Here is a 22684-nt window from a genome sequence, read left to right on the forward strand (position 1 = left end):
TGTCTGCAACATTCTCTTTGCTATCACAATGCTATAGTGTGATGTCACCAAGTAGCACTCTTTCATTGATGAAGTGCTCTATGACACCAATGTGCTTTGTCTCGTAGTGATATACTGGATTCTTAACCAATGCTTGAGCCAATTGATTATCACAATATATTGCTATTGGCTTTGATTCATCAAAGTAATATGTTTCTGACAATAGTCTTCTGAGCCATATAGCCTCACATGCACCTATAGTGAGTGCTCTATATTCTACTTCAGTTGAAGACAAAGAAACAATTGGCTGTTTGTTTGACGACCATGATATAGCACCTTGACCAAGGAAAAATGCATATCCATGTGTTGATCTCCTGGTCTCATGATCTTCGTCATAGTCGCTGTAAGAGTATCCATGCAACCTCAGATGACTTCCTCTGTATTCTATCCCAAACTATCTTGTACCTCTGATGTATCTCAAGACTCTTTTGGTTGCATTCGAGTGAGACTATTTTGGATTTGCCATAAACTATGCTAGTGAACTTACTACATAATAGATATCTGGCCATGTGATGGTCAGATATATAAGAGGTCTGATGAGCTACCTGTAGTATTTGTCATTGACTGTAGGCTTTTCTGAATCTTTAGTAAGTTTCAAACTCTGATCCATGGGAGTGGCTGCAATCTTGCAATCTGCCATATGAAACTTCTTCAAAAGACTATCAACATATTTGAGCTGACTCATAAAGGTGCATTCTAAATCTCTCTAGAACTCAATACCAAGACAATAGTGCAGAAGTCCAAGATCTGCATTGGACTTCATGTAGTAGAGAGTATGATTTGCATTGGACTTCATGTATCCCAGATCAGCAAAATATTTGTCGATTCTACTATACCACATTAGGAAAATAGGGAGCTCATTTTGGGGCCTTTTAGGGTTTAGAAAAATAGGCTCTTGAATAATCAAAAGAGGACCAACGTAACATTGGAAAAATACCAAAAACCTTCTAAAAATACCAAAAACTCATATTCAAAATCTTTTTCTTTTATTATGTCTAACATACGTGATCTTCAAAAGATGATTTTTTGTGCATAATCTGATGTTTTTGACATTGCCAACATGTTTGGAGTGGGCCAAAACTCCCAAACCGACCCTGGAGACACAAAAAACCAATGCCCAGAGGCCCAAAAAAGTGCAAAAATGCACGGAATGGGGGATTTGCACAAACGCGATTTGGCCAGTTGGTCTATTTTAGTGCAAATCCCCCATTCCAAGCATTTTTGCCCTTTTTCGAGCATCCGAGCGTCAGTTTTCAGTGTCTCCAGTGTCGATTTGGGGGTTTTGGCCCACTCTTTGATGTGCTGGCGATGTCCAAAAGATCAGATTCTACACAAAAAATCAAAGAGCTTATATATGCATTTAATGTGAAGCCTGAGTACTAGACTAACATTTTTGCAGTAAGTATCCATATTTTATGGCATTTCCCATATTTTGAGTGCAACAAAAATAGGTAAATAGTGAATTTCTTAGAGGGCCCCAAAATGAGTTCCCCTCTTTCCTAATGACTTCTCGATGCTTGCTTTAAGCCATAGAGACACTTCTTGAGATGACAAACCTGATTTTCCTTTCCTAGTTCAACATAACCTGTTAGTCGTTGCATGTAGACTTCCTCATCTAGGTAACCATTGAGAAATGCATTCTTGACATCAAGCTGGTGCACATTCCATCTGCAAAGTGTCACTACTAATATCAAGAACTGTATAGAATCCATTACCACTGGAGCATAAGTCTCATGATCATAATCCTAACCATATTGCTGTGCAAATCCTTTTGCAACTAGTCCAGCTTTGTATCTTTGAATGCTTCCATCTGGATTGTATTTCACTTTGTACAACCATTTGTTTGCTATGGCCTTCTTTCCTGGTGGAAGGTCACATAATTCCCAAGTATTATTCTTGTACAAAGCATCTATTTCTTCATTCATAGCAGTTTGCCATTCTAGCTTGTCTACTACATCTTTGAAGTACACTGGCTCTTCTGTAGCCATGATGGTAGTCATAAGATCATAGTTGGTAGTTTCAACCTGAATTGATTTGCCTTTCTGAGCATATGTCAATCTAGGTGGTCTGCTTTCCCTAGTAGGCCGTCTGAGTTGCTGTGGTTCTTCTCGAGGTGCCTCTGGAAATTCTTTCTCTTCTTCATCAACCTTTTCTATAGACGACTGAGTAATCAGTGAGTCTATCTCCTTTGTGTTTGAGGTTTTCCATTCTGATTCCTCATCAAAGATTACATCTCTACTGATAAAGACCTTGTGGTTGATGGGATTATACAACTTGTATGATTTGCTTTCTTCACTGTAACCAACCATGATGCATTTGCATGACTTTGCATCCAATTTTGTGCGATGGTCATCATGTATGTGGGCATCTGCTGTGCAACCAAATATACGAAGATGCCCGATGCATGGCTTGTGTCTAGTTAATGCTTCATAAGGTGTCATACCCTGAATCGGTTTGGTAGGAAGTCAATTAAGCAAGTATTTTGAAATGGTTGTTGCTTCTGCCCAATATTGATTTAGAAGATGCTTCTCACTAAGCATCTATCTGCTAAAGCTCCATTTTTCTTTTCAACTCTTGCATTTTGCTGAGGAGTATCTGCACAAGTGAATTGTCTTCGAATGTCGTGACTTCTACAAAAGTTCATGAATGATGAAGACATGTATTCAGCTCTTCTACCTAATCTTTTGACTTTGATCTTTCTTCATGTCTTGTTTTCTACCATGGCTTAGAATTCTTGAAATCTGGAAAAGACTTCAGATTTCTCTTTCAGAACGTAGACCCAACAATATCTGTTGTAGTTGTCGATGAAAGTCAAGTAGTAAATTGAGACATTGATGCTGCGGGTCTAGGCATAATATTTGTATGAATCAAATCAAGAATGCCTCTTGCTCGAGAGGTGCTTATGAAGGACAAATTGATGTATGTGTGTGTGCCTATGGGCTAGGAGTGTGTGAGTGTAGGTATGCTAGAAGGTTCTAGTCTGATTGAGAGAATCAGGGAGTGATTATAGGATCTAAGGATTCCATCCTAAGATCATTCATGATATCACAGATGTATGCTCTCTTGCCTATATATTGGGCTTTCTCCATGAATAAAGTGTTGAGTTCATTGTTCAAGCTCCATTGATGCTCCAACATTTGGTATCAGAGCTAGCGTACAAGCCTCCATGAGCCTAGTCTAGAACTCTACCTCTAAGACCCTAGATTCTCCTAGATTCGTCAAGATTCCTCAAGCTAGCGTACAAGCCTCCATGAGGTTTCTCTTCTACCTTCCTTCTTGAAATGCCTTAAGTTTGTTCTCCACCTACAATCCACCATTGCCCGTTCCCTCTCTGCTATAGATTCCCCTCATTAGGGCACACTTCCATCCCGGAGGAATTTTGAATGTAGAGCTTCTACAACCCATGCCGCCTTCATCTTCAGTCTGCACCATTTCTGCAAATTTTGCATGATAGAGCCATGCCCTGACAAATGCTTTGAGCTACTACTGGGTGACCTTATGAGCCAGCTGCTGCTGGTGTTCTCTCTTCATGTTATTAAGTCGTTATTTTGCTGGTGATTTGCAATAGTGGTGGTTCAATTCATAGACCCCCTAGCTGAAGGCAAATGGTCAAGTAAATGAGGTGTATCGATGGAAAAACTAGTCAGCTTTGGAGCTTCTAGCTATGGTGACCGGATGCATTTTTTTGGTTCAAGCTTGGTACTGGCTATTCTCCATCAATAGACCTTTCATTGCACATTAAATGCCCTGAAAGAGCTACTCTCATCTAGTTGGAATTAATCCTCCAAGGTTGCTATGTTTTTTGCAAGCATTTTTAACAGTTCTTGAAGTTTAATGCTAAAGAAAATGCTAAGTTGATGCTTGAGGTATGAAGTGAGGTTAAAGTATAGATCAGAGAATGCCTTTTTAGTCTAAAGTTCAATTGGCATTGATTGCTTATCAAAATTCCACGTTCTTAATGCTCTTCCAATGATAAGCACTTGAAGAAGACTACAAGAACGACAAAGTACAACGTAAAGAAGACACCAGTTTAGAGTATCTGGGAGAAGCCAATTGGTTATGCATATGCCAAACAACTAGGTTTTTCTGAATTTTTATCTATCAATTTGCATCTATATGGTGAAGGTGATTTCTTTGTTTAGAAAGACTGATCTTTTGTAAAGGGATTAGACACTACCATTAAATTGGTAAGACCTTCCCAAATGGCCTTCAAAATCAAGATAGATAAGTTTGAGGGAGAGGGTTTTCATACTTAGCATACCAAATTGAAATTTATCCTCATGAAAAAGGAGATCTGAAAGGTGGCTAATGGAAAAGAAAATAAACCAACAACTAGGGAAGGAGAAGCTTTATGTCTCCCCAAGGATGAAAAAGCACTAGCCATGATTGCTCTTGGATTGAGTGATTCTTTTATCCACCACATTGATGGCTGTGAGACTGCTCATGCTGCATGGACTCATCTTGAGCATGTTTTTGGAGCACAAGGGAGATGTTCCAAGTTTAGCTTGCTCATCAAATTCTTTGATCTGAAATTGGATAGAGGAGAATCCATCTCTTCACATTTAAATTCCATGAAGAGCATACTGACTCAGTTATCTAGCATCAAGTTTAATTCTAATGAAGACATTGTGATTGCTATCTTACTTAGAAGCCTAACTGAGGAATATGGCACTATTGTCACCACTCTCACCAATATACCAAAGATTAATTTGGTGGAAATTGAGGCATCCCTCAAATAGAGGAATGACTACAAAGAACATGGGGCATATTTGGCCAAAAACAACTTCAAGGGCAAGAGCAAAATGAAGTGCAACTTTTGTGGAAAACCTGGACATTTTGAAAAAGAATGCTATGCAAAGAAGAGATGTTGAGCAAACTTTGTGGAAGAAACAGAGATAGAAGAATAAGAAGAACCAGAGGATGTTAAAACTCTCATTTCTTTCACCACCCAAGTCAATTTTGACAAGGGTGATGACCCATATGTTTTCTAAGTTATTTGTGTGTGAGGTCAATAATGGTTCTCTGCCATGGATAGTAGTCCGTCCTTAAATGATTGTTAGTCTTTTATTTGAGATTTTTCCTTGTTGGACTCATGGGGATTTCCATACATAATCATTGTCTATCTCCCAATTGTAAACCAAGAGTCCTAGGAGTGAGTCACAAATTGGGGCCATGTGTGTTACCACATGATGATAGGCAAGCTATGGAGCATCCCATGTACTAATGCTAAGGGATGAGATCATCAATTTGTGGGGGGAAATGAAGGACAAATTGATGTATGTGTGTGTGCCTATGGGCTAGGAGTCTGTAAGTGTAGGTATGCTAGAAGGTTCTAATGTGATTGAGAGAATCACAAAGTGATTATAGGCTCTAAGGATTCCATCCTAAGATCATTGATGATGTCATAGATGTATGCTCTCTTGCCTATACATTGGAATTTCTCCATGAATAAAGTGTTGAGTTCATTGTTCAAGTTCCATTGATGCTCCAACAGCTTCTACCAAAGTTGGTTCACTTTTGTTTACCGAAGCAGCATGTTTCGCAATCTTTTGCAAGAAGTTGTAGCTTAGGAATCCCAATTGCCATATTCTGATTCCTAAGATCTATCAAGCTCTTGAAATTGACATGAGCATATCTCTTGTGCCATTTTGTGGATGGTGGAATCCGTTGTAGTTGAGCTGACATGGCATGCAAATCTGGTACTGTAGGTAGCATTTTGTACAAGCATCCTTCCTTGACTCCTTTTCCTACTAGTTGAAATTTTTTCGATTTGTCTTTGATAGTGCATTCAACTCCATCAAACATGACTCGGTAGTTGTGTTCCATCATTGACCTATTGAGAAGAGGCTCTTGCTGAGCTTCGGAACATAGGGTACATCTTTCACTAATCCTATCCTACCAAGGAAATTGTTCATAGAGATAATGCCTGTCCCTTGATTTGGATTCGGTGTATTATCTACTGTGTAGATGACATTCATTCCTCATGATTTGTAGTATGAGATGATGCACCATTGTGGATGTACCAAGGATCTTGATCTACTTGGTCGACTTGATAGCTAAAATCTTGTTTTGAATTGCAATCATTGTCTAAATACATTGTATCAAGCTTTTGCATTTCCTCATTTGCAAGAAACATATTCCCATGCTCACTTGCATAATGACTGTGACTAGAATGTCCACCACGATGATTCCCTCTTCCATGGGAATTCCCTTAATTATTGCTAGATTGATCGCCTTGGTCGTATAGCTTCTTGCGGCAATCTCTTTCATAGTGTCCAAACTTATGACAGTAGTTGCATTGAATGTTTGACACATTGGTGGATGCATTCCCTCGTCCTTGGAATCTTCCTCGATTAGAATGATTTCCTCTTTTTTGATTTTGATGTTGCTAAGGATGATGTTGATGCTGATGATGATTCTGACTTTGATGCTAATTTTGTTGTTGCTGATGATTGACCACCTCACTGGAATGATCTACCTCTGCCTCTACATTTGTCTCAAGCTGTGAATGCCTGATCATTAGAATAACCTTTGTGTGCATGATGGCCTAAGTCCTAAGTTCTTCACCAAGTAAGACTAGCTGAAGTTCTTCCAGTGTCAAAATTTGTCGTTCGATGGCAATACTCTGGACTAGATTCTCGTATCCCTCTCCTAGTCCATTCAGGATGACTTGAACCATTTCTGCTACATTCATGGTCTCTCCTGCTGCTGCGAGTTGATTGTTGTAATCTTTGATCCTGAGTACATAAGCATGACCGGTTTCATGGCTATTGCGGAAACTCTGGTTGATTTGGTTTCTCAGTGTGAGAATCCTGGAACTGTTCTTGGAGTCATAGAGAGCTGCGAACATATCCCATGATTCTTTTGATGTCTTGACTGTGTTGAGTTGTCCTAGCATGACATCTTGCACATTCTGCTTGATCAGTTTTGATATGCATACTTGTCTTTCTTGTCCCATTCTACCTATGCTCGGTAAATGGCAAGATCTGCTATTGGTGCAGAAACTGTTGGTGTAGCTGATAATACCACTACAGATCCCACTGTTGGTGCTATGACAATAGGTGGAGTGGAGCTACTGCTATGGCTGGATCATCTAATGTTCTAGTTGTAGATCCATCGACAAGCTCCCATTTGTACTAAAGTACAAGAATGGTCTCCATTTGGTATTTCCATGCGCGTAATTGGATTTGTCTAGCTTAGAAGATTCCTCCAAATTGAGGTTGCTAGACATAGACATGGTGCAAGAAATATACTCAAACTATTGTGAAAATCACTGTCTGAATCAATTGTTACAAGACACTGACTATATCAAGTGAAACCTAAAATGTCAATGAAGGTAGAACTGCAATATATAATCCAATTTGTTACAAAGCTTGTGGCAAATGATGCCGGGAATAGCCAAGAGGCTTTACAAGGCTGAAATAAAGTGCACAATGCCATGAAATAGCCAAATAGGCTTTATAATGATGGCATGTGTGTGTGAAATCAAATCATGTGCTATCTGCCCACCACTTATGAATTGGGCAATGCCTCTGAACACTCCGAAGTCTACTCACTAAACGAATGAACGTCAGGTTTTAGGTAATGTGATGATGTGAAACCGTATGTGAGCATAAGGACTGTAGGAACTAGTCGAGAAATTTGGGCATGGCTTAGCTTGGCAACTTGGAGAAATTCAAATCATCTCCTCTATGGCGATATAGTCTACTCTGATCTAGATCCATACCAACCGTTGATCGATGAAATAACATCAAATCATTTCTTTTCTTTGGTTCTTTTTATGTGCTAGGTGAGATGCGTCGATGTAGAGGCTGATGTGCATGTAGGAAGTGGATTTGTGGATGAGGATCAAAAGTGAGTGATACTTGTGCCAAAATATGCGTGTGATGTAACAAACATGTAGAGCACAAAAAATCAAGTGATTTTCCTTTTGGAGCACCCTCAAATTCTTCCTAGATCAAGAGATACGACTTGATCTCTGTGGAGGGGCAAATGATGATGTGGCAGTTAGGGGTCACATGTAGTGACTGTCCCTATGAAGATGTGTGCCAGTGGAGCAGGGTGCTAATGTGTCACCTATTTGGACATGCAATGTGCACAGTGTGCTTGCGGAGGGGTCAAAGTGCCTGATAGGAGACTACCACATAGTAATGATGAGGTGGTAGGTGAGATGGTAGTTTGACTGTCAAAGGATGATGTGGCAATGATGATGTCATCTTGGTGACATTGTAGGATGATTTGGAAGCTGACATGTCAATCATGATGTGACCTGGGGCCCAAGGATGTTGATGTGGTTGGTGACATGGCACTGACATCTGGACTATTGAGGTGGAAGGCAGCCGCCTTGTGGCAGATAAGGTAAGCTGATGTGGCACTTGGAGATAAGGGTGCCATGCGGCACTTCTTTCACCAAGGTTGAGTGGTGACCCTAGGATAAGGTTAGAGGATTTCCACGTGTGGACATCCAGTAAGTACATTAGGACCATCACAAGTCTTAGACGTTCTGCTATCTCTACCCTCCATTCCAATGACAACATCATGACCATGATCACTAATATCATCAATTCCAGTGAGCATGTTTGAGTCCCTTGCAATACAAGACAAGTCTATACTAGTGAGCATGTTTGAGTCACTTGCAATACTAGACAAGTCTTCTATATCAGTGAGCATGTTTGGATCACTTGCAACACTAGACAAGTCCTCTATACCAATGAGCATGTTTGAGTCACTTGCAATACAAGATAAGTATTCTATACTAGTGAGCATGTTCAAGTCACTTGCAGCACAAGACACGTCTTCTATACCAGTGAGCATGTCCGAGTCACTTGCAAGACATGCAACCTCTTATCCATCAACATCGCTTATGATGATGTCCTCAATACTTATGAGCATCCCACTGTGGCAATCTTCAAAGCTACTACTATTTCTTGATTTGGAGACCATTTGTGTAGTTTTATTTTTCTGAGAATACTATCATGTGTCTTCCATCACATTGAAGGAAACTATCTTAGGAAAACTTGATTTCAAGAAAGCTAACCCCCATTTGATAGTATTATGAACCTGTATATGTGATGTATTATCCATTGCATTTTGAATGATGCCTTCACTAGTCAACATAAGTATATATGCTTCACCACATTATAGTCAATGTTACAATGAGTAAGTGGAATTTGTTTCTCTGACAGCAAATACTTAATGGCACTATGCACTGCATCACGCCTCACCTGTACATTGATGCATTCTTCCATGCAGTGGTCTTTGTCTTTTTTTCCAAAAAACCATTCTTTCTTTAAAATTTTTTGTGCTGCCATGGATGCATACTTGTCAGGTAAGTACTTTATAGGCCTCCACATCCTTGCCATCAACTCCTTCTTATCCAGTACCTTTGACTTTCCAGATATAAACAAAGGAGCTTTATAGGTCAACTGTCCACGCTCACAAGCAATGCACGTTTCAAGCATCTCATTGAACACTTCAACAGGATGAAATATGATACAAGTGTAGTCGGCATATCTGTCCCTCACCACCTTGAGGCTTGTCATACTTTCTTCTCGCTCTTGAGTTCCCCTAGGCACAACTACACTCAAAGAAGTATAGAAGTTTGTGAGTGTGTCGGCGTCTGCTTTTGTGACCTTTCACTTCAAATCAGGATTTGGAGAACCAAATGTTGTCCATATAACCCTTGCCTTCTGTAAGACCTATGATGTTGAGGATATCTTACGCTTTCCATGGACATAATGATTAAGTCTTTCGGACTCAATCAAATACGTGATCTCATGCTTGAATATACAGATTCTTGCAGGATAATAATGGAATGAACTTATCTTTGCAAATTGTTCTGAAGTGAGTCTTTTGACCTCCTTTGCTTCCTTTGCGATCTGATTACAAGCATAAGCCCAATGTTGACCATCAATGGGCTGGAATTTGCAATGAAGGAGGAATTCCTTCTTTGCTTCCTTTAGCATATTCTCACCTTGTGCCTCTTCGCCTTGTTCATGTGGAATATTTTTAAGAGTGTCTTTAAAGAATCGACTGAAGGTTTCCTCGAAATGTGTAGCCCCTATAAATGTTATTTGATCCAGAAAACTATTTTTGATTGGACAAAACATTATTGGGCGCAAGACCACATTACTTGCCACAGGTTTCTTACCATCTCTCAAAGCCTCGTATATTTGCAGTGCATAGGATATATCAAGGCTTCGGCTATTAGTAAAGGCAGTTGCAGCTTCCACATCTTTGGCATTCACAAACCACGTCCTTTGACCCCAAATATATCCCACATCATCATCTGTAACTGCTTCATTAAGACGCAGATTAAGATTTTTGATTGATGTGAGTTCATCCTGATCATCTTCAGCCTCGGGTTCTGAGTCTTCTTCATCTTTCTCTTCTTTTAACCATTTTTTATCCACAGTATCTCTCTTACAGTGGGACGATGCCTTTTTTTACTACTTGGAACCGTGGCTCTTGTAGTACTAGCCTTTTGCATTTCACATCGTGGTTTGCTAGCAAGAGCTTCTAGCATAACTGCAGTGGATCGACCTTGATCTCCTTCAATTTTTTTTAATTCCCGTGCACTCAAGGCTTGTGTTTCATCATCCTTAGTTACATCCACCATTTCTTGCTCTAGAAGTTTGCACTCATGTTCTACACGTTTGTGATAGTGTGCCTATTCTTCTTGTCCCTGCATCGAAGTCTGAGCTTTTTGATCTCCTTCATGTGAAGATCCTTGAATATGAGGAGCATATTTTGCATCCTGAAAGTACTTAAACATTATCTTTGCATGCATCCTTTTTTCCACCACACTAGGAAATTGCTCCCAAGTATATGAAAGAGCCTCCAATGCACTTTGTAGCTCTAGAAACTTTGATGGTTGAGGAGGAGGCATCACAAATGTCTTTGAGTCTCTCCTTGACACAACAAAATGAAGACCGCAACTTCAGGATCTGAACTCTTTGTAAAAATATCCATAAAAGTCTCTTTTGGCTCTATCATTATGCCTACTACAAGGCTTGAAGTCATATCTTTTTTGAAGAAAGTCGCATCCCATGGATCTTCAACACCATTGAACTCCCTTTTTGACATAAGTAGAAAGAGTCTCTTTTCCTTTTGATGAAGAAACCAAGCTCTTCTGCCCATGTGATATCGAGTCCACCTATTAAAGCCATTGGGGCTATATTCCTTTCCTTTCAAATTCAAAGTGATATCAGAAACCCATTCTCTGATCTCAGAGTCATTTAGGGTAGCCACCACATTAGTTGATTGCTCCATAATCCTACAAGAAAAGATAATGAAGAATTTAGATACATACAAGTAAAGTACAATATACAACGCTTGATACAATAAATGTGGGAAATAGCCCAAAAGGCTTTACTAGGCTTCATATGGCAATAAATGTGGGAAATAGCCTAGAAGGCTTTACAAGGCTTAAATATTTGTACAAATGTAAAAAAATTAGCCAATAAAGCTTTACAATAATATAAAATGTGGTCTAATGATAAAGCTTCAATCTTCGTGAAGACATGTAATCTGTCCATCCATTGATTTGCCCTCTGGTCGTAAAGCTTCAATCTTCATGATGACATGTAATCTGTCCATCCATTGATATCTGTGCACTGATACCCAACTGATGCAATCTACCCACTAAAAATTGTTCCATTGATATCCACTTATGCAGCCCACATGATATCCACTTATGCAGCCCACTGATACTCGTTAAATAGTGAATGGTCGAGATGGTCGGGTTTATTACAAGGTGCTTCATATGACAATAAATGTAAAAAATAGCATAGAAGGCTTTACAAGGTTTTTTATGACAATAAATGAGCTTAAATATGTATACAAATGCAATAAAAATAACCAATAATCATCAAGCTCCAGTATGTCCCATGACATGTAATCTGTCCACTGATATATGTAATCTGTCCACTAATATCTGCTCATGCAATCTTCCCACTGATAAACTTCTTGGTAAATGGTAAAAGGTCTTATTTAATAGCATGTTATGAGTGTTAAACTGCATGTGAGCAAAGGGACTGACAACGATTAGGAACTAGTTAGAAAAATTTGAGCATGGCTTTGATTGGCAACTTGGAGAATTGTCTCTCCTCTAAGCCGTCGAAGCGAAGAAAAGCAATAAATAATTTCTTTTTCTATGTTCATTTTAATGTGCTGGGGTTTAAGAGGCTTAAATATGCAAAAGAAGGGGTTTTGATGTAGAGGCTAAACCTGCATGTGAGAGAAATGAAGAACAAGTATCTAAAGAAAAGTTAACATTTTTCAATTTAAAAGATGAATATATATAAAAATATTATCTCACCTTGAAAACAAACCATAAATTCAGTCTTTTATAATTTTTTAAAAGTATAATATAAAACATGTAAATATATAAAACTCTCTTTACTTTCTCTCTCTCTCTCTCGACTCCTAAATCTCTTTGTAGCCATAGTCAAGACACCTCATTCTCTCTCTTAATCTCTCTCTCTCTCTCTCTCTCTCTCTCTGACAACTCTTATGTGTTTCCCTCTCTGTCCTCATCCCACTCATTCTCTCTCTTAGTTTATCTCAAGTGTCTCTTTCTCTCCCTCCCATGGTGGCTAAGATTTTTCATTCTCTCTCTTTGTCTCTCTCTCTCTCTCCCTAGGATTTGTAATTATTTCTCTCTCTCTCCATCTCTCTCCTCTCTCTCTCTCTCCTCTTCTCTCTCTCTCCCTCTCTCTCTCTCTCTCTTGGCCTCTCTACCTCCCTACCTCTATCCTCTTGGCCGCTAGGATTTGTCATTCTTTCCCTCTCTATGTCTCTCTCTCTCTCTGAATTCTCTCTTAATCTCTCTCAGCCTTCCTCCCTCCCTCCCTCCCTCCCTCCCTCCCTTGGCAGCCACGGCCACTAGAAGTTTCATTCTCTCTCCCTCTCTCTTTATCTCTCTCTCCCTAAGTCTCCCTCCTCTCTTCTCTCTCTCTCTCTCTCTCTCTCTCCCTCTCTCCCTCTCTCTCTTTCTCTCTCCCTAAGTCTCCCTCCTCTCTTCTCTCTCTCTCTCTCCCTCTCCCTCCCTACTCTCTCCCTCCCTCTAGCACAGAAGTTTCATTCCTCCCTCTCTCTCCCTCTGTCTCTTTCTCTCTCTCTCTCTCTCTCTCTCTCTCTCTCTCTCTCTCTCCCTAAGTCTCCCTCTTCTCTTCTTTCTCTCTCTCTCCCTCTCCCTCCCTCTCTTTCTTTCCCTCCCTACTCTTCTAGCAAAGAAGTTTCATTCCCTCTCTCTCCCTCTCTCTCTTTCTCTCTCTCTCTCCCTCTCTCTCTTTCTCTCTCCCTAAGTCTCCCTCTTCTCTTCTCTCTCTCTCTCCCTCTCCCTCCCTCTCTTTCTTTCCCTCCCTACTTTTCTCTTTCATTGCTGCGCTCCCCCCCCTCCTGCCCCTCCCCCTCCCCTCCCCTCCGCTCCCTCTCCCCCCCTCCCGCCCCTCCCCCTCCCTTCCGCTCCCCCCCTCCCGCCCCTCCCCCCCGCTCCCGCTCCCCCCCCTCCCCCTCCCTCCGCTCCGCTCCTCCAGGGGACCCCCCCACCCCCTCCCTTCCCCTCCCCCCTCTCGACCCTGCCCCTATCCCTCCCTCCCGCCCCTGCCCCCCCCTCCCTCCCTCTCTCCCCCACCCAACTCCCCTCCCCCCCCCTCCCCCCCTCTCCCTGCCTTGACCCCTCCCCCCCCTCCCCTCCGCTCCGCTCCCCCCCTCCCCTCCACTCCCCTTCCCCCCCACTCCCTCCCCTCCGCTCCCGCTCCACCCCCCTCCCTCCTATCTGCTCCCGCTCCCCCCCTCCCCTCCGCTGCCCCCCCCTTCCCTCCCTCGACCCCTCCCCTCCCCCCCCTCCAGGGGGTCCTGGCGGCCGTGGTCGCTAGACCCCCCCCTCCCTCCTTCCCTCCCCCACCCGGCTCCCCTCGCCCCCTCCCCTCCCCCCCCACTTCCACCCCCCTTCCCCCCCTCCAGGGGGTTTTGGCGGCCGCGCCGCCAGACCACCCCCTCCCTCCCTCCCCCACCCCCCTCCCCTCCCGCCCAACTGGTGGGGGTCTGGCGGCCGCACTATTGCTCCATCATCCAGTTTGACTATGAGGTTTGCGCTATCCATTTTAGGTCATCCCCACTTCTACCAGTATTGCTTAGTGGCTATGCTTACACCCGATCCTCCATTCAAGATTGTCATTGCTTGTTTATCATGGTATGATATGGGCAGTATTTCATTTTTATAATCACTCTCAAAAGTATTGGCCAAATTCATTGACCTATACCTTGAGAAAGTGTTGTGGGGTTAGCTGGGGGTTGGATCCATCTCACGATTAGTGGGCTCAAGAGCTACCATTTTCCCATTCATCCAATCCAAGAGGTCTCTCCACGGAGTAGGATTACCCTGTAATAGTGTCACAATGTACATCTTTACTTCCATGAACAAGAATGAGGCTAATCTTGCGAGGCCCAATGATAAGTTCCTTGCCTATCAATTATAGCTCTTCTAAGCCATAGAAGGACATGTTAGGCTGGGTCTTCTGAATCAGAAATCCCTTTCATTAGCATGTACCCTTCCATTGAAGAGCATGAAGTAATTTCTTGGTCCACTCTTTTGGGCACTTGCAAGGATTTAGAGGCTTGGTTGATTGTTTACTGCCTTGGATAGATCATATCATCTCCCTTGCTTGCCTTTAGTCTTTTCTCAAACCTTTCTTGGCACTTGTGCACAAAGTTTTGCATCCTAATAAGGCATTGTTTCTCTACCAAGGGGTTTGGATTTCATCATGACTTTTGGTCAATATGGAACTACCTTGGATAGGGGTCCTTAGCAATTCCTTGACTTCTTTGGGAGGAGTATTGATCAATCCTCCCTTTGAGAAAGTACCACCAAAGAAGATGATGTGGCCAGGGTGGCAAAGTCTTCATCAAACCCATCCTATATGATAACCTTATCATGGCCCTTTCCAATCTTAGTGGAACGTTTACCTTTTTCATGTGTAAATGGAGTTGCCTCTCTAGGTTGGAATGTACTAGCCTTATCTCTTTTGGTCTACTTACAAAGCTCCTTATTGAAGGCCTTAGCCTGGGACCTTGTAATTACATTTAAGGGCACCAAGGACACTTAGCCTCTCTCAATGCTGAGAAGATTGAGGTATAGTAGTTGGCGCTATTGGTCTTTGCATTGAGAACTCCTTATAGAATTGGTCGACTCCACATCCACTGCATAATAATGCTTGTGTGTTTAAAGGGGTCATGTTTGGTGTGAATGGGGTGTCCCTATAGGCACATCCTACAAGGAATGAGGATCGAATCGATGGTCTCCTTGTCAAGATGTTCATGTCTGTCGCACTTTTAGAGATAGAATCCGTTTGGTAGATGGGGGATATATTGGTCATCTTGCATAACATAATGAATTATACAGTTTGACTGACTCATAGTATTACTGGATTGAGAATGAGTATTCCCACTAACATCATGATCCAGTTCTTCCCAATTACTAGGTATTTTCTCCACTAAGACTTGGTTCATAGGAGTGATTTGTGGTGGAAGTGGTTGAGGTCCCAGTATAGGTGGAGCTACTAGGATATTTTTAGCCCTAAATTGCCCTTGGATGGTAGGAGTGGCTCCTGGCCAAAATCCTCTCTAGAAAAGATCCAATCATACTTGCAAAATCAAGATCTAGAGAGACAACGACTAAACCTAGAGAGAGAAATACTAAAAGCCTGCACTTTCAGAGGTCACATGCAGTTTCACATCATCACATTACCTGAAACCCAATGTTCCATAGTTCAATAAGTAGACTTTAGACTGCTTAGAGGCATTGACCGATTGTTCAGTGGGTAGATTGCACATGATTTGATTCCACACATGCCATTATTGTAAAGCCTATTTGGCTATTTTCTGGCATTGTGCACTTTATTCAAGCCTTGTAAAGCCTCTTGGCTATTCTTGACATTGATGATTGGAGCTGCTCACAGAGTTGTGGTGAGCAACTCAGGTGATGCTAAGTCACCTAGTCATTGGAGGACTTCTCATTTCTAGGATGTAGGGCACACATTTGATGTTTCTATGCCATAACCGCTTGTTCGTTTACTGCTCCTCCCTTTGCTACTAGTCGCACTACTAGGCTGTTAGAGCAGTCGAGCCTAGAGTGTGCCATTGTAGTAGGTTGGAGATGGCTGAGGATGCCACGTTGGAGAGAGCGTTGGCTTTGAGGAGACCATGGGAGCTGCTAAAGCCCATTGTTGTCTACGTTGGAGAAGAGCTCTTGTGCTATGGAAGGCATTGCCTTGGACTATCTAGAGGCCCATTTATATGTGGGAGAGTGGTTGTCGGAGTTGGATTATGCAGTGTCAGTCACCTTTTTTGGAGTCGTAGCACTTACTTTTTCTCTCTGTATAGAGGAGTCGATGGAGCTTGTTGAAGCTGCTATTTGGTTAACGAGGTTGATGGCCCTTAGGGAAGCTATTGTTGGAGGTTGGCCAAGAGATCTTTACTACTGGAGCTCACTGAATAGTGGTGCAGATTGTGGCCAAGCCTCTAAGGCCAGAGCATAGTTTGAAGCCTTAGAAGAGTTTGTGTAAGTTGCATGGAGCTCTAGGCCATGTTGAGATATGGTGCCATGAGCACATATTAGAGGCTCAGGTATGGTATAGGAATGTATTAAAGTAGCCACCCTAGGATGTGGACTACATGATGTGAGGATGTGGATCGAGGACATCCACAAGGAGAGATGTGGATTAGAGGATCCCACAGATGTTGACTATTCAAAGGGCTCTCTCTATATAAGAAGCCTATTATGCACATTGGAATATAATTTTGAGTGTTTCCTATAGCTTGTGTCTTCTCTCTCATGGATGTTCTCATTTGGTTTTATCCTCCTTAGCATGATCACTAATCTTGTTGCCCTAGGCTAGTGACGGTCCATTTGTGTATCTTATCTTGTATTTTATTAGGCCATGCTACCACTAGGTAGGTTAGGGAGATGCTCTTTCAAGACCTTACATAATTCCCAATCACAATTTTTTTGGCTCCGCAGACCAGCACGCACAAGATGGAGACCTCCTTTTAGGCCTTGGAGAAAAAACATAGAACCTCCAAGAACATTCTCTCATAAAACATGTAGCTAAAAAATCTCTCTGACACTCAATAAGAATGAATGAAACTTAGCGAAAATTTAGAACACCATAGATTGAGCTCCATGAAGCAGAATGGTGGAGAGCTTCTTGAGTCAAAATGAAGAGGACAATGAGCACTACATGAAGAGCTAAAGAAGTGAAGAAGATGCCTTAGGATGGCTTACACCTCAATGAAACAAGGGCTTACATGCCTTGACAGAACAAGGGCTTGTGCTCTCTCTCAAATGGAAACTCTCTCAATGGAGGAGGGCTTGACACTCATGGAGTGGGAGCACCATCATCTCTAATACCATGATTGTGTGGGAGGTGAGATAAGGAGAGAGAGAGAGAGAGAGAGAGAGAGAGAGAGAGAGAGAGGGGAGTACACACGATATATGTGGGGGTTAAAGGCCACTGTGCCTTAACCTCGATTATGTACAATACTCAAACACATATATATGGATGACATAGAAGATTAGGGTGTTCTACACCTACCAAAACTTGTGTGACTCTCTCTTCTAGCTCTCCCTCTCTCTCTCACCTTCTTCCATTCCGCTTCCATTGTTAAGATCTCTCAACTGGTATCAGAGTGCAGGTATTCTAGCAGAGCCTGGGTGTGAGCCTGGAGCCCGAAGTCTATTGCTATAGCTCTATGGGAAGAAGGAGAAGCTCCGTTGGGTATCTTTACCTACATCCATATGTGTAGAGACCTTGTAGAAACCTTTGGAAAACTCTCTGAGTGGTTTTTTGCAATCCAGCAGGTAGTTTTGGAGGCAAAAAGACATTCTATTTTAAACTTGAGAGTCATGTGATGAAGATATCTTTCTCTAGAGGCCGAATCTTGCCTTGAGATCTGAAGCAAAGTTGTAGAAGACTTTGAGTACTTCATTTTTTGTTCTAACATCTCTGTCATCCGAGTTTTCAGTGAAAAGTTACAGCTCCTACAAAAAATGACGAAATTCAATTTCCTGCGTGGATTTCATATGTTGGATCTCCATATCCAAGCCACCATTTGTAGTTCAAACACTTCCATTGGATTCAAAGCAGTCCAAAACTTTTGCTTGTAAAGCTACTTCTGATTCCGTGAAGTTCTGTAGCTGTAGTGAAGCTCTATTTACTCCAATGTCTTCATTCCGTCATTTCCTATGTGAGTGGGAGCTCAACATCCGGGCCTCCATTTGTAGAGCTCTTTGTCCCGTTGGATGCGGTACTGCCTGAAACATATGTCTACAAAGATACTTGCTATTCCATGAAGAATTGAGGGAGTTGTGATTCTCTGTGTTTTTTTATGTCTCTTTGAAGGAAATTTCTCAAAGTTTCCAAGACCTTCTCATTGATTGCCATGTGGCATTTTGGCTAAGGTTAAGCTTCCTAAGGTTCATTTTTGCAAGTAAATGCAAGGGTTAACTGGCTCTTACTCCATCCTTGGATGATATTTTGGAGTTGTGGCAAAAGAGAGAAATTTGCAGATTGTCTTGCTGAGCTCAATTATGCAGTGACGCCGATGTTTTGAGACATCCCAGATTCTATTTTCACTAGCAGTCATTGACCCAGTGGGGCCATGATTTCTTGGATATACCTTATGCAGATCACTCTGGTTGTAGTCTAAGCCATGTGCGCTCATTATTGGGTTATAGTGGATGCTTTACAGGCCATTTGGATGCATTATGATCCTTGTTGGATGCACTGATAGGCCCAGATTGCCTTGTGGGATGCTTTATTAATGGACGTTTAGCTCATAGATGCTATTTTATGCTGAGGGACAGCTTTGACATATTGCGGTGGATGCACAAGTTGTATTATGATCTCTTGGATGAGATGTTATTGATGCTTATGCCCATGGACGGTGTTTATGCTTGAGGCAGTTGGCTCTTATTGGCATTATATTTGCCAGTTTTTGTCATTGTGGGTTGACATTTTCTTTTGGGCCGAATTTGCTCATATGGATGCATACTATATGCACATGAGTCAAATGCATTTTATGATGCTTTGAGCCTTGATTTTTGGTAACACTATCCTTTATTAAGGCATACATATTGGGTGCATCTAGTATTTGGTGTGATTTCTCTCTTGTAGGTACTAGCATTTGGGATTTTGTTTCATTTGCATCATGGCATCCTCTTCCATGTCTAAAAAGAAGCATAGAAGTGTGTTGCTTTGTCTACCATAGAGGCTGAGTATGTTGTAGCCACAGAGGGTTGCAAGGAGGCTATATGGCTTGATCGGCTAGTGAGAGATTTGGGGATTCATATGTCAGGTGTACCGACATGGTATAGTGATTCCATGAGTGCTATTCAGCTATCACGAAATCCGGTCTTTCATGCAAAGACCAAACACATTGAGGTCAGGTACCATTTTATCAAGGAGGTACTTGAGGACAAGTCCATAACAGATGATAACCCTATAGATATGCTAACAAAGAGTCTACCTAGTCAGCGGTTTGGTATTGTCGTGTTTAAATGATGGGCATTGGATAGTATGCTCATTGGTTGTCATCCCTTAAAGGCACATTGGCCTTTAAGTGGGAGGTTGCAAGGGCTAAAGGCCATTGTGCCTTAACCCCGGTTATGTACAATACTGAAACACACATATATATGGATGACATAGAAGATTAGGGTGTTCTGCACCCACCAAAACTTGTGTCTCTCTCTTCTGGCTCTCCCTCTCTCTTTCACATTCTTCCATTCTGCTTTCGTTGTTGAGATATCTCAATATAGCTACCTATACACTAAGTTGTATTGAGCACGAGCATGAATATATACATGTGAACCCCTTAGTATTAGGGTTAGGGTTTGCTCTATGAACCCTATCTAGATATTGCAACTTAAGTCCCTACATGTGGTTTATATCCTAGGTACATTTGCAATCCATTCTTATTTCAAACTCCATATCAACCTCATAGGGGAGAGCAGCCAGTTTGACTCCCCTGAACGGCACTACCTGACCAAAGGGGCTAATCGTCTACATTGATAATGGCTCTCACTCTCCCTAGGTACACCTTTGGTGGTGCCTTTAAGAGATTTCTATGGAGACCGGCAGACCCAGCACTCATTGTTTCTCTGTTGTCTCTCCTCCTCCCACTCGTGTAGGAGTCTTTCCTTAGTGTTGGGATATATCTTCACCAGTCATTTGTGATCCTTCTCCGTGCTACTACCTCAGGTAGTAGTACTTTCAAAAAAGGGTCTCTTTTTACCCTCACCACTTGATCCTCCACTCGGCATCCATCACAAAATGCAATGGGAGAGTTTATTCAAAATTTCAAAGAGATTTTATTTAGACTTTAGAATGCATTCTATTTAAACAAGCATGTTTTTAGAGAGACCGAGGATTCTCGGGAGCACAATGGTAGATTCTCCATCCATTTCAACACTATGTTCTCAGAAATATTCACCCTTGAATAAATGTATACATTTGTTTTGAAAGAAAAGGAAGTAGAAGGGAATCATATAGGCGTGAAGCATAGTGTCTCAAGAAGTGCTAGCAAAGCGTATGGCCATCTTTATTAGTAGTGAATGGACATTCACTTATTCTTATATATCAATGATAGTGTGCGTCAATGCAAAGCCATCCATCACTTTTTAAGAGGAGCTACTGCAGCATAGACATGTGCTGGGAGCCGAGGCGTTGCCCTAGCCACCAGCGGTTTGGCCATAACAACAGTCAAGCCAGCCCTCTCGCTCATATCCACGCTATCGATCTGCGACCACTCGAAACCATGCACTAAATTAGCTAGCATCAGTTGCACCTTCCATAACCCCAGCCTCCACCCTGGACACCCTCTCCTTCCTACGGAGAACGTTAATAGCTCAAAATGCTGGCCTCGAAATTCTATATCGCTTCCCTCGAATCTCTCCGGCCAGAACTCCAATGGTTTCTCCCATGCACTCGGGTCCCTGCCAATCGCCCATAGGTTCACATAAGCAACTGTTTTGGCCGGAATATGGTACCCAGCTAGCACGCATGGCCTAGTCGATTCGTGGGGTGCTGCTAATGGCGAAGCCGGATGCAATCTCATGGTCTCCTTCACCACTGCTCGCAGATAAGGCAAGTGAGCAATGTCGGACTCCTGAACAAGCCTTCCATTTCCGACTACGGCTTCTAATTCATCTTGAAGCTTCTTCATGACTTTTGGGTTTCCAGCCAACAGCTCTGCCATTGCCCACTCAACGGTGACTGACGGTGCCTCTGTTCCCCCCGCAAACATATCCTGAAGACAAGCATTCACATTCAAAGGCATGGTTAAATTAGCGTAATTAGCGTTACTTTCGTGAGTATCTAAACAAAAGTTGTTACGTGATAATATCGTGGATAATATCGTGAGTACCATCAAAACCGCCTTGATATTGTCATCCGTAAGCCGCATGTCTTGCTGGCTTTCTTGTGAGACAGATAAAAGAGCATCCAACAAGTCGTTAGGAGAACTCCTCTTCTTGTTGATCCACAACTCACGGCGATTGTCGATTATTTTTTGTAAGACGGTGCTGAAGCTTTCCCCGACTGTCTTCATACGTCTCACGTAGCCTTGCAAATCCATCCATTGCAGGTATGGGAGAAAGTCCCCAATATTAAACACGCCAAGAATATACATCAGTTCAGTCAAGAGATCGACAATGTTTGTCGAGGCATTTTCCGCCTCACTGACCAGCTCAGACATTGTCATCCCGAGTGTCATCTTGGAGATGATGTTATTAGCTGCAGATAACAATCGTGGACGTAGCAATACTTCCCCTGCTGTGTTGCTGTCTTTGCAAATCGATACTATGAGGGCAGCAACTTCTTGTTCTCTCATAGGCCTGAAAGCTTCGAGCCTCTGTTTACTGAAGAGATCTCTAACACAAAGTTGCCGCACCAGGCGCCAGTAAGCGCTATAAGGAGCGAAACCGATGTCAGAACGATCGAACAGAGCGTAGATAGCCGCCCATGTGTGAGGCCGAGAAGCGAATGTAAGGTCGTGCGCTTGTAGTATTTCTTTGGCCATGTCAGGTGTAGAAGCGACGATGACAGGGACGCAACCCAAGCGTAGCGAGAACAACGGACCATACACTTTGGATAGTCTGTAAAACGATTGGTGCACTACTTCTCCGAGCAAGTGTAAGTGGCCAAGGATGGGCACGGCGAGAGGGCCGGGTGGCAAAGTGGAGGCAGTTTTACGCCAGGTCGAGAACAAGACGAAGAAAGCAATGAGGCAGACCATGAAGATCGGTAGGAAAAGTAGTACATGAACCGCGCTAAGAGTGATGCTGGGGAAGTGTGTAAGCATCTCTACACTCATCGTGCTCCACCCCATCTTCAGCTTGCAGGTTGAAACAAGAATCAAGAGGAGATCCAGAGGAGGTGGTGAAGAATGCAGTTTACAGACTCTGGAGCTGTGGTCTTATACATACTCTGGAGCTGTGGTCGTATACTTCCTCTGGAGCTGTGGGCATATACTTACTCCTCGTCAGCATGCTATGCGTTATCCTTTACAGCGTCATGCGTTGAAATTTGAATAGCTATAATCTTGTGAGGCCTTTGCAATAACAGAGACGCATCGGGAGAGAGGA

The 22684-nt window shown here is 42.4% G+C and overlaps 1 protein-coding gene across 1 annotated transcript; it reads right to left on the reverse strand.

Moving 5' to 3' along the window:
* Positions 1 to 20712: 20712 nt before the first annotated feature.
* On the reverse strand, positions 20713 to 22469 carry LOC147897890 (3,9-dihydroxypterocarpan 6A-monooxygenase-like). Its single transcript, XM_087380141.1, has 2 exons — positions 21466 to 22469; positions 20713 to 21348 (listed from the first exon to the last, which is right to left on the reverse strand). Exons 1-2 carry the CDS (start codon positions 22426 to 22428, stop codon positions 20713 to 20715), a joined length of 1599 nt encoding a protein of 532 aa, XP_087236267.1. The 5' UTR covers positions 22429 to 22469.
* Between the last annotated feature and the right edge of the window lie 215 nt (positions 22470 to 22684).

The sequence above is a fragment of the Dipteris shenzhenensis genome, chromosome 10 (assembly GCF_047967505.1).
Source record: "Dipteris shenzhenensis isolate YYH24624 ecotype China chromosome 10, Dip_SZ_1.0, whole genome shotgun sequence".
In the NCBI taxonomy this organism is placed as follows: Eukaryota; Viridiplantae; Streptophyta; class Polypodiopsida; order Gleicheniales; family Dipteridaceae; genus Dipteris; species Dipteris shenzhenensis.